This window comes from Sus scrofa, chromosome 7, assembly GCF_054392235.1.
Source record: "Sus scrofa isolate SSC_HxYL_T2T_F1_AM1 chromosome 7, Sscrofa_HxYL_maternal_Yorkshire_Landrace_v2.0, whole genome shotgun sequence".
NCBI classification, from domain to species: Eukaryota; Metazoa; Chordata; class Mammalia; order Artiodactyla; family Suidae; genus Sus; species Sus scrofa.
This window is the reverse complement of record NC_139389.1, coordinates 20835966-20848596: the sequence shown is the minus strand read 5'-3', so window position 1 is coordinate 20848596 and position 12631 is coordinate 20835966. Positions and strand designations below refer to the sequence as shown.

Sequence of the window (12631 nt, the reverse complement as noted above, 5' to 3'; positions counted from 1 at the left end):
CAAACCACTGACCTGTTTTGTGACTCTGTAAATACCAACTGATTCAGGGCCCCTCTCTTCATACACAGCCTGAAGGGACTGAGCTAAAGGAAATAGGAGTTTCCTTCTGTAGTTTCCCTTTCATTTATTCTTTCCTCTGACAGAGCTATTGTGTTTAGGGCCCTTTTCCTTAACGGCATTTCACATTTTTCTTTTCTCTGCCGAAGTAGTTCAGGTACCCAGTAGGGATGATTCTCCATATCTGGGCCACCAAGTTGAGCCAAAAATGGAGTAGGCAGTTTGGAGCACCCTGTTTGTTTGCAGAATCCCTTTCTTGGGAGTCTGTGCTCTTGGAAAGGGACTCAGCTGAGTCTGAAACACCCACCCAGGACTTCCTGTCATGGCTCAGCTGAAATGAAACTGACCAGTATCCATGAGGATGTGGGTTCGATCCCTTCCCTAGCTCAGTGGGTTAAGGATCCAGTGTTGCCATGATCTCTGGTGTAGGCACACCCAGTCCACTGGGACTGCTGCTTCTGAACCCGGTGGAGACCTGGTGGCAGGTAAGGGTGTATTGACTGCCAGGCCCTCTCCTCTGGAGGCTTCCTCTGCCTCGGGGGAGATGCTGCCAGAAGCGGACAGTTCTTCTCACAACTGCAGTCATTCCAATCTCTGTGTCTGGAACCGAGCAAATCCCAACATCCTCTCCTACTTTCCACATGTGTTGATGGATCAATAGATAGATAATTTCTATTTCTTTTCCAGACTTTACTTTTTAAAAATTATTTATTTACTTTTTGCTTTTTTTTAGGGCCCCACCCTCAGCATATGGAGGCTCCCCCGCTAGGGGTCAAATTGGAGCTACAGTGGCTGGCCTATACCACAGCCATAGCAACTCGGGATCCAAGTCACATCACCGACCTACACTACAGCTCAGGATAACACCAGATCCTTAACCCACTGAGCGAGGCCAGGGATTGAACCTGAAACCTCATGGTTACTCATCAGGTTCATTTACTCTGCTCCACAATGGGAACTCCTCTTTCTCTGACTTTATATAATCTTGTACACATTTTATTAGCTTTTATGAGGCACCAAGTCCTCTCTCAGGTGCCATCTTGTTTGACTGGTTTTTCAAAATTCTGGGATGTGCTGTCATCCCATTTTACAAAGGAAAAACCTGATTTTTTTAGGGATGGCGAGTAAATCACCCCAGTCTGACTCTTGGTAAATGGCAGGGCTGGAATACAAACCCAAAGATTTTTGTTCCAGATTTCCATGTCTTTCCAGTATGTCTCACCACATGTCTGTGCCAGGAGTACATGCATATCTATATGTGTGTATGCACACCCACCCAAACCACTTCGTAGAGACTTGTTATTATTGGTATTTATTACAATTAAGTTGATTGTGTCCTTACAACCCAGCCTTATGACTTCATCAGCTATTTCTGGAGTGACTAGTACATACCAGAGAGCTGGCAGTAGTGCGATCAACCATCCAGGCCTCTAGCCCCCAACACATAGATTTTAGAGTAACTGAGACATTCTTAACTATTTCAGTAAAATAAATTTTAAAACAAGTTACCTTGACAGTGGAGGAGAGAGTAGAAGGGGCAAAAGGGGCAGGCAGATTGGGAAGGCGTGGCTTCTAACTCCCACGTGAGAAAATGGCCATCAACCAAGTAACTAATGAAACTGTCTTCTTCCTTCTCTGTGCCATCATTCATTTCCTCATTCCAGGCTAGAATGTGGGGAGACTGCTGCTATTACAATCTATTTTATATAACTCTCACAAAAGAAATGGAGTCGAAAAGTTGAATAATTTTGTGTTGTTTTTTAGAGTCCCCAATTTTTTTTTCATTCTCATAGTTACTGAAGGTATGTATTACCTCCATTTTACAGATGAAGAAACTGAGGTTCAAAATGATTAATTTGGGGTAGTTCCTATTGTGGCACAGTGGGTTAATGATCCTGCTTTTCTCTTTGGAGGTGCCAGTTAGTCTCAGATTCGATCCGTGGTTCAGGAACTTCCATATGCCATGGGTGATGTTGGAAAAAAAATCCCCAAACCAAAAACTAACCAACCAAACAAAAAAGCTCTATTAAGTTGGCTAAGGCCACAGTTTTTAAGGAGAAAACCCTGAGACCAACCCAAGAATGACTTGAATTTCTATTCATTTTCCACCATCCCAGTAGTGTATTAGAACAATTTCCATTTTGCTATAACTCAGGGTTTGTTGTTTTCTGTGTCTACCAACAGGGGACAGCTATATAAACTGTGATGCCTCCACACACTCCAATAATGTGAATCCTTCATGTTCACATCTGGAAAGCTTTCCAAGATATATATTTATAGACAACAGCAAGTGTATATGTCTACTATCTTTTAAGAATGAAAGTTAGGGGCTAGGGAGATAAAACATGCATTTATTTTATTTTATTTTTTTTTGTCTTTTTAGGGTCACACCCATGGCATGTGGAAGTTCCCAGACTAGAGGTCAAATCAGAGAGTAGTTGTTGGCCTATGCCACAGCCACAGCAATACCAGATCTGTGCAGCATCTTCAAACTGCACCAGAGCTCATAGCAATGCCAGATCCTCAACCCACTTAGCAAGGCCAGGGATCAAACCCTTGTCTGCCTGGATACTAGTGGGGTTCGTTACTGCTGCTCCACCATGGGAACTCCGCATGCTTTCATTCTTGACTCACATCAGCATGAACTAACAGAGGGCAGCCACACCAGAAAAACTGTGTTATCTAGGTAGCAGTGGAGTAATCCAGCCAAGAAGCTAGATTCTCAGTGTATACCTTGTTATTTGGGTTGGATTGAACTCTCCGATGTGTTACTTACTCAAGAAAGTACATTTTGTACTAAAGAGAGCTTCTCCGAAGTAGTACTTCCCACCCCTCCCCTTTTACTCTCCTTATCCCCAAAATACACAGTACACACAAAGAAAGAAACCCAGAGAAAGTTTTTAATAGGGAAAATTTTGCAGGTGCAGGATCAGTCAATGACGTCAGAACACCGGTGCCAATGCATTTATTTCTGAGAATTGATGAATTTGATGGGATGCTCTGGATCCACACATCTCTTTGGAGTCAGCAGGTTTTGAAACCTAAGGCACGAGAAGAAACCAATGTAAATGTATTTGGGAGCTTCTTTCTTAGCCATACTCAACACATGCAGAAAAACTGACAAACCTGTTTCCTCATAAAGTGTCTGCTTCTTTCTGGGTATCAGCCCTTTTCACTTATTCACATTAAAAACTACTCACGGTAAGAGGACCCTGTCTCCAGGGAAGGTGATCTAATTTCACTCTTTAGATAGGGTTGCAGATTTGGCCAATAAAAATATAAGATGTCTAGTTAAATCTGAATTTCAGATAGAGAACAATTTTTGTTGTAGTGTAGTGTGTCTCATGTAATATATTGGGGGGATACTTATACTAAAGTAATTATTCGTTTCTTACCTGAAATTCAAATTGAATTGAACTTCCTATATTTTCTCTGGCAACCGTATCTTCAGATGCTACCTGGAGCTGGTTTAGTGCACTTGAATACGTTAGCCCAGAGGGACAAGAAGTGCCTAGCCTGGTGCTGCTGGTAGAACATTCTACACTGAAAGACATGGTCTCTACCTCTGCTGTCCAATGCAGAAGCCACCAACAACTTGAAATTGGTTAGCATAACGAATGACTTTTTAATTTAATATTATTTAAATTTAAAATGTCACATGTGGCCAGTGGCCTATATTGGACAGAGTGGCTTTAGAACTAGTCATGTATCTCCCTCCACATTTAGCAACTGGAATTTGAAACCAAGTGGTGACTAAAAAAGGTCCATCACCCAGGAATAAACTCACAAATCCCTGCAGCTTAGTGCTTATTTCATTTCTGTGCAGATGTAAGTTTTGTTGCCAACACATTAATTCTGCATATTCATTCTGAGTATTTACTGAAGATCTACTATCTGGGGAGGCTGTGACATGCCAGGGTATGGAGATACATGATAGAATTTTTCAACAGAGTCACCCTGTAATGATCATGTTAACTGGCTAATCCCTGCATTAGAATGTAAAAGGGCAGCAAAGTGGCTTTCTGTGCAGAGCATGCATTGTAAGTGGATGAAACAGCATGGATTTGGTCACACGCACCAGCTGTGTGACCCTTTTGTTTCCATTATTCTAAGCAAACATTTAGTAACCCCAGACCCAGGAGGGTATTAAAGGGGATTCTTTTATGCATGTTATCTGCTGGCAGAGAAGAGGCTCTTGAAGGAAATAGGACTTCCTAGGCCACTGAGGATTATCAGGAGACATTAAGTTTGGCGAGGTTGGTCTAGAAAGGTAGAGTGTGGAAAACAAATGGAGCACATGGTACTTCCAAATTTCACCGCAGTCCCGGTAGCTGTGTAGGACAATAGGCAATGTATTAACAGTGGTTAGTGGCCAGACACTTTTATACAGATATGTAGATAACCACATGCTTTCTGGACTACAATAGACATTTCTTGGTTCATTCACCAGAGAGTTGAGTCCTAGGCCTTCTGTTAGATGCTGAGATGTCACATTGTGTAGACAGAACAGGTCCCACCTCATGGAGCAGAGAGTTTCATAGAGAGAGGCAAACAACAAGGGATCTGATAAATAAAATCTTAGACAGATTTTTAAAGAATCTAAACAGAATGATTACTACAAAGTAACTTGGAGTGAGAAGTGAGCAAAAGGAGGTTACCTTTCTATTTTACTTTTTATACTTTGTTACAAAGTTAACAGTTCTTTTTGTTTGTTTGTTTGTTTGTGTTTTTGTTTTTTGGTGGCAAGTGAAATTTCCAGGGCTAGGGATCGAACCTGTGCCATATCAATGATAATACCAGATCCTTAACTTTCTCTGCCACCAGGGAATTCCTAGATGCATACCCCTACCCACTCTTTTTTTTTTTTTTTTCTTTTCTTTTTTAAGGCCTCACCTGTGGCATATGGAAGTTCTAGGGCTGGGGTTGAATTGGAGCTGCAGCTGCCATCTACACTGCAACACTGGATCTGAGCCTTATCTACTGCCTATGTGGCAAATTGCCAGAATGCAGGATCCTTAACCCACCGGGCTAAGCCAGGGATGAACTGCATCCTCCTAGAGACAACATTGAGTCTTTAACCCACTAAGTCACAATGGGAACTCCTAAGTCTTCTTTTAACATTTTACACACAGATGTTTATACAGGTTAACAATCTCTCCTTATATAATCTCATATAATGGAGCTTTTATTTTTAGATGGTAAAGACATTCTCTTCCTTACTTCCTATTTTTTTCCTCTTTATTTATTTATCTAATACTACTTTGCTTTGCAAAAGGTCAAGAGTCTATTAATAAATTTTAACATATTTTGCCAGGAAATTTTCTTAAAAGATTGTGCAACTGTGGCAATCCTTCTTCATCCTCAGTATCCTAAGTATTGTTGATTTTAGTAGTTGTCCATCTGTAAGTGAGAAATGCTATTTCTTTTTTCCTGTCATATGCATAAACTAACTTCTAGGAAGGTGAACTATTGTACATGTTTTGTTTGTTCATATGTATTATCTATTTGAATCTAATAAAAGGTATAAAATATCCTATTTAGTATTTTTCTGTTATTGTTTCCTTTTTCCTAGCAGTCTGTTGGTCTTCCATGTAAATTAAAGCCATTAACCTTTTGTGAATAATGTTTTGCAAATCCTTCATGACAATTCACTCTTTGTTATACACTCTATGGTAAATTTATTTTTGGCCTATGTGGTTTATGTCCCCCTTCCTATATGGCATTTGTCTTTCCTGTGCTGCTTAATAATGACACTTACACTTCCCCCTCAACACATACACATAGTGGAGTTCCCATTGTGGCTCAGAGGGTAACAAATCCAACTAATATCCATGAGGATTCGGGTTCAATCCCTGGTCTTGCTTAGTAGTATAAGGACCCAGCATTGCTGTGAGCTGTGGTATAGGTCACAGACATAGTTTGGATCCCATTCTGCTGTGGGTGTAGACCAGCAGCTATTGCTCCAATTTGACCCCTAGCTTGGGAACTTCAAACGTGGTCCTAAAAAAGCAAAAAACAAAAACAAAAAACAAAAAAACCCAAAAAAAAACAAAGAAAAACCCCCCCAAAACAAAAAAACACACACACATAGAAGAGTTCCCCTCGTGGTGCAGTGATTAATGAATCCAACTGGGAACCATGATGTTTCAGGTTCGATCCCTGGCCTTGCTCAGTGGGTTAAGGATCCGGCGTTGCTGTGAGCTGTGGTGTACGTTGCAGACTCAGCTCGGGTCCTGCGTTGCTGCGGCTCTGGTGTAGGCCAGTGGCTACAGGTTTGATTCGACCCCTAGCCTGGGAACCTCCATATGCCGCAGGAAGCGGCCTTAGAATGGCAAAAAGACAAAAAAAAAAAAAAAAAAAAAAAAAGACACACACATAGAAAACTAACATCATACAAAGTGTTCCCTAAAATTTCATCTAGTATTGTTATTTGATATTTGGATCTTCAATCCATCTGGGTAGGTCTATTTCAGATTGGCCTGACTGAGGAAGAGCTGAGAATGAGCTTATCGGAGGAAAAATAGAGGACAGACACTGCAGAGGATGTACAAATGTCTTGAAGCAGCAAAGGTCCTCACAGGTGGGAAAAGAGACCAGTGTAGCTGGACAGAGAGATGGAGATGAAGTGAGGGAACTGGACAGAGGCCAGAGATGATCATGGATGACCCCTCAGGTCATGGTAAAAAGCATGGTGAATAAATTAAGATACATATTAAAGGTATAGGTGACATGACAGATATAGTCTGGATGTGTGGAGATGAAGGAAAGTGAGGTGTGGCTCACTCCTGGAATTTTTGTGTGAAGACATGGATTTACAGTAATGTCATTGACTGAGCTGGGGAGGATTGGTGGGAATAATAACCTTAGGGAGCATCATTTAACTCTTGTATCTTGACTGTATTTAGGTTGAGAGACCTTTTGGGTTCCAAGGTAGAAACTTGTTTGCACACCTTTGTATCTCAGGGATGAGCTCAAGGCCAGAGATGTACAATTGGAAGTTTATTGCATATAGGAATTCCCATTGTGGCACAGCGGTCATGAACCCAACCAGTATCCATGAGGATGCAGATTCCACCCCTGGCTCTGCTCAGTGGCTTAAGGATCTGGTATTGCCATGAGCTATGGTGTAGCTCGCAGATGCAGCTTGGATCTGGTACTGCTGGCTGTTGCATAGGCTGTCAGATGTAGCCCCCATTCAATCCCGAGCCTGGCAACTTTCATATGCTGCATCTCTGGCCAAAAAATAAATAAATAAATAAATAAATAAATAAATAAATAAATCATGGCATGTAGATAGCCTTTGAAACCACAGCACTGATAAAATCATCAAAGAGACAGTAAATAGGGGATAATACCAAGCTCCAGGTTTCTAAAATTTTGAGCACATGATGGTCTGGCCGTTTTGTTTGTTTGTTTGTTTGTTTTTGTCTTTTTAGAACCGAACCTGCAGCATATGGAGTTTTCCAGGCTAGGGGTCTAATCAGAGCTACAGCTACCCGCATACACCATAGCCACAGCAACGCAGGATCGGAGCCGGCATCTGCGACCTACACCACAGCTCAAGGCAATACCTGAACCTTAACCCACTGAGTGAGGCCAGGGATCAAACCTGCATCCTCATGGATTCTAGTTGGATTCATTTCCACTGAGCCACGACGGGAACTCCTGGTCTGGCCATTTTGAGGTAGATTTTTAATACAAGGACAATCTATCATGGTGTAAAGTCAAGTCCTGTACTTTCAGCTCTGGCTCACTGAATCCAGAAAGAAATGGACATGCTTAGCTGCCACTGCCTTGTGCTCTGAGAGTGAGGAATGTGGTTAAAGTTTAAGCTCCTGCTGGCAGTCAAGTAACATAATAGAGACCCTGAGGCATAGTACACGTGCTTCTTTCAGAAAGAACCTCAACTATAAGAAACACCCCGAAGTCCTTAGTCTTAAGTGATGTTGGTTCTATTTCCTTGCTCATCCTACAACTTAAACAATTGTGATGTGATTAAATCCAATGAAGTTCTGATATTTTTAATATGACTACATTAATATGTCAGAGAATTCATTTTATTTTAAAGTATACATGTCATATTCCAAATTCTTTTGGTGTTATAATGGTTATACTTAGTATTTTCCTAGAGATTTGTCTACTTACTAATGATAGCGTTTTCTGGGTGTAAATGTACATTACAGCTGCTTTTTGGTAATTCTCTTGATAATGCTAGTCCTACTTTGGTACAGTATTGAGTTATTAAAATAAAATAGAGCAAAAGAATTCTGGGTCTACATATGAGCCCTTATTCTTAATTTTAGTATGTATGGAGAATCCTCGATTAAGTTCCTAATGTATTTAATAATCCATGTGCATTATACTTTACAGGAATATTTATATTTATAATTATAATTTAGGATTAACTGATGACAAGTTCTTTGAAGGTAATCTACTTCTAACCTTAAAGTACATATATTTTAAAAAAAAGATTATAAAACCTCATACTTGTAAAAAAGAGTTCAAATGCTACATTTGAAAAATAGGAAGTGAAGATCCTTTTGGCACAGTGGGTTAAGGATCTGGTGTTGTCACTGCAGCAGCTCGGGTTGTTGCTCTGTCTTGGGTGTGATTCCTGGCCCGGGGAACTTCCGCATACTGTAGGCTTGGCCAAAAAAAAAAGAAAAGAAAAAAAAGAGAGAAGTGAATGGATGATAGATGGATGGAGTAAAGGAAAGGATATTGCTGCATAGATTATTTGGATATTTTAAAGGGGATTTTATAATTGGTGATATTGTGTCAAACTGATCTGTATTGTTTAGAATGGTCTATGTACTTGAATAATGAATCTGTCTCAGCCTCACATCTCAATAAATCCCTGAGATAACCTATTTTCCCTGGTGCCCAGGTGTCTTCAGTAATTAGAAGGCCTGGGTTTACCATTCCAATCAACTTGTCCCTCTATAAATAGGCCCCTCCAGGACCTTTGAGGATGGTAGATCAAGACCTACTCAATGGCTGGAAACCAACTAAAAGCTACTGAGAGTTTATTGCCCACTAGAGAATTTTCCCAAATGGTAACTAGGGCTTTTGGATATAAACAGTGACATTTCAAAGTAAGAGGCAAAGAACAATATTGGAGAGGGGAAAGCTAGGCCAGAGCTCCGAGAAATGTTCTCTGCTTGGGGAACAGCCTCTTAAAAGTACCTCTTAGGTAAGAGCTGGTCAAATGGCACCTGCTGTGTTTCTTTGAAGCTCCCCAAATAAGTTGCCAATGCAAAATGGATTTTCTGACGGGATTTGTTACTGGTAAGAGAAGATGTTATTAGAAGCCTGTTAGTCTGGTATATAATTAATGTCTCCTCTGGAAATAAACTGACCTGCTAGAACAAAGTGCTTCCTGATGGCCCAGCCACTGACTCAGCTCAACATTTACTCAACGTCCAATTACCAAGTGCTTCTTACATGCTAAGTTCTATCCTGACTATCAACACTTTAACAAGATGGAGCCTTGACCTTAAGGAGGTCTTGATAAACAAATTTAACACATTGTATCACACTCTTAAGTAGTCACAGTTTTATTTTTGGAGCCCAGGCAAGAGAATTCCAATTCAAGTCTTCTTAACTCTTTTCTTCACTCACCACAGTAAGTTTATCAAGTCCTATGGCTCCTTACCAAACCATCTCCCCATTTGTCCCCTGTTTTGCTTGTCACATACTAAATCTAAAGCACATTAGCTAACACATAAATGTGTGACTAATACACTGTCAAGATTTATCTTCCTCTATGTAGATTTCAGAGAGATCGCTTCTCCTTCACTTAAATTTTTTTGCAGAGTTTATGACACAATTACTAATATTCTGGTATGTGGGCAAAGGTAAACCCATTATGTATTGAATTTTTACTTATTTCATTATTCTGACAATCTCTTAGGGAGCAGTTGGTTATAGCCAGTGGTTAGAAGTACTGGCTTCCTGACCTTGGGAATTGCATAAGTTGTTTATGCTCTTTTCCTGTTTCCTCATCTTTAAAACTGAGATAGGGGAGTTCCGTTGTGGTGTAGCAGAAACAAATCCGACTAGGAACTGTGAGGTTGCGTGTTCGATCCCTGGCCTCACTCAGTGGGTTAAGGATCCAGCGTTGCCATGAGCTATGGAGTAGTTTGCAGACTTGGCTTGGATCTGGTGTTGCTTCGGCTGTGGTGTAGGCTGACAGCTGTAGCTCTGATTAGATCCCTAGCCTGGGAAACTCTATATGCCACGGGCGATGCCCTAAAAAGAAATATAAAAAAAATAAATAAATAAAAATAAGACTGCAATAGGAACATTATTTATTTCCAAGACTCTTTGGCTAAATTAACATGCTGCACGCATGACATATGTTAGTGCTTGGTAAATGTTGGCCGTTCCTTTTAGCACCCTAGGTTCTTATTTCAGAACCCGTGCTGCTGAGCCCACTTTTTCCATCACAAGACAAAGGCAGGCATATGGGAAGAAATGGACACAGGGAGATGTTGAGCACCTAAAGCTAAGGTCACACACCTAGTTGAGTGGTGGAGCTGGGTTCACAGCCAACCTGGCAAGTCAATGAAAACTATCCCAAGGCTTATATAAAGCAATTCCAATGTAAGGATCCAAGTTCTCCAACATACAAGAAATGCTGGGCAGAAAACCTGGTCCTGAGGGCTCCTACCTGAAATGCCGTGATTTTTGGTCCAGCTATCAGTTAAAACCTCTGGAAATTGTAACATATGAACATTAAGGTAATCACTTCTTCTACCATGTTGTCTTCACCCTACACTCACTCTAGTCAGTTCTTTGACAGGTAGTTTCAGGGGGGTGAGGGGAGGGGGGCGGGGGTTTGGTGGTGATGGAGGGGTAACACAGGAGTTGAAAAGAAGGATGGAGCTACCTCAAGACTATGGGATATCTGTGCTAACATTAGAAAGAGGAAGGCACATCCTGGGGAATCAGCTTGTTTAGATTATCTCTCCTTGCACACTGGAATTTGAATGCTCCAAAGAATGACTCCATGCAAAATGCTTCATTGAAGCTCCAGGAGTATTCGAATGAGTGTGTCTACCTAGGTGGTCCAGGTCCCACTCTTTGGCTGACTTAGCCTCCTTAATCATTCCCCATCCAAGTACCATCATCCAGAAGAAACACTTGGATACTGAACCCTGGAAAATAGGATCCTAAGGATTTTTGCACAGACCCAGATTGACGCTTTTGGTTTGGGTTGGCTAATTTACCAGATCCCTAGTAGTTAACTGTTTTGGGGAGGCCTGTCACCCTATTCTAATCCCTTTTCCGCTGCATTCAGAACCTAGGGGCTTGAGCACGTTATATAAAGTCAATTTTAGTTTGCTGACTGTCAGGCACTGATCTAGGCTAGGGACATTAGGTGGTTTGTCAGGAAAAAAAAAAAAAAATCAGTAAAAACACCATCACTCTACCCCCAATTTACATATAAGACTGTTACCAGGTTAGAAATTGGCCCCAAATCTCAATTTGTAAATGGAGAAAGCACAATTCCAATCTAGATTCAGTCTGTTCTACCACCTTAACTCCAGGCAATATTCAGATGCCCTTTTAATGCTCTGGTTCCAGATGGTACTTTGAAGGTTAGCGCGAATAGTGAGTGTGAGTTTAACTTCCTTGCAGGATTAGAAGTCTAATTGCTTGCAGTTTAGGATGAGGCGCCAGAGAGCCTGGTCATTTTACTTGGCCTTTGCCCTCACGAACCAGTTTGCTAGTCAAGTTTATAGGAACCACCAAATACCTCTGCAGGTAAGCCACACAAGTTACTGATCAAAACCACATCACTCGACTATCTTAAATACGTAGCAACTTGGCTTATCATTAGATTTCCTGCAAAGGCACACTTTCTATTTACATCTCAAACTTTTTCTAAAAACCTTAAAGTTTTTATTATCCCAGCTCCGGTAAAAATTAACTTACCTTTGCCTCGCCTTTTTCTTTCCCCTTTCATCTATAATGTCACTAGCTCTTTTTTTTGAAATAGTAGGGGGCTCTGAAAAGAGCCTTTGGGTTTGAAAGCACTTCCGGAAACTCTGGTACTGGTCTAATTAATCACTTGCCCTTGGCCTTGTGGTGGCTCTCGGTCTTCTTGGGCAGCAGCACGGCCTGGATGTTGGGCAGGACGCCGCCCTGAGCGATGGTCACGCGGCCCAGTAGCTTATTGAGCTCTTCGTCGTTGCGGATGGCCAGCTGCAGGTGGCGCGGGATAATGCGGGTCTTCTTGTTGTCGCGAGCCGCGTTGCCAGCCAACTCCAGGATCTCAGCTGTCAGATACTCCAACACCGCCGCCAAATATACCGGAGCGCCAGCGCCCACCCGCTCGGCGTAGTTGCCTTTGCGAAGCAGGCGGTGCACTCGGCCCACCGGGAACTGGAGTCCGGCGCGCGAGGAACGAGACTTGGCCTTGGCCCGAGCCTTTCCTCCTTGTTTGCCACGTCCCGACATAGCAAAAAAAATAAAAAGAAAATAAACAAGACAAGACCAGTCGTTATGCAAGACCAAGTCTACAACTAGGTAAGACACAGCCGCTTTTATAGGCATTTCCTGGGGAGTA

The 12631-nt window shown here is 41.6% G+C and overlaps 1 protein-coding gene across 1 annotated transcript; it reads right to left on the bottom strand.

Annotated features, from left to right (window-relative positions):
* Window positions 1-2939: 2939 nt before the first annotated feature.
* On the bottom strand, window positions 2940-12585 carry H2AC6 (H2A clustered histone 6). Its single transcript, XM_021098432.2, has 2 exons — window positions 11998-12585; window positions 2940-3098 (listed from the first exon to the last, which is right to left on the bottom strand). Exon 1 carries the CDS (start codon window positions 12520-12522, stop codon window positions 12130-12132), a length of 393 nt encoding a protein of 130 aa, XP_020954091.1. The 5' UTR covers window positions 12523-12585; the 3' UTR covers window positions 2940-3098; window positions 11998-12129.
* Window positions 12586-12631: the final 46 nt, after the last annotated feature.

Excerpts from the sequence above, each read along its gene's own strand:
- H2AC6 (XM_021098432.2), bottom strand. The coding sequence starts at position 12,522 with ATGTCGGGACGTGGCAAACAAGGAGGAAAGGCTCGGGCCAAGGCCAAG.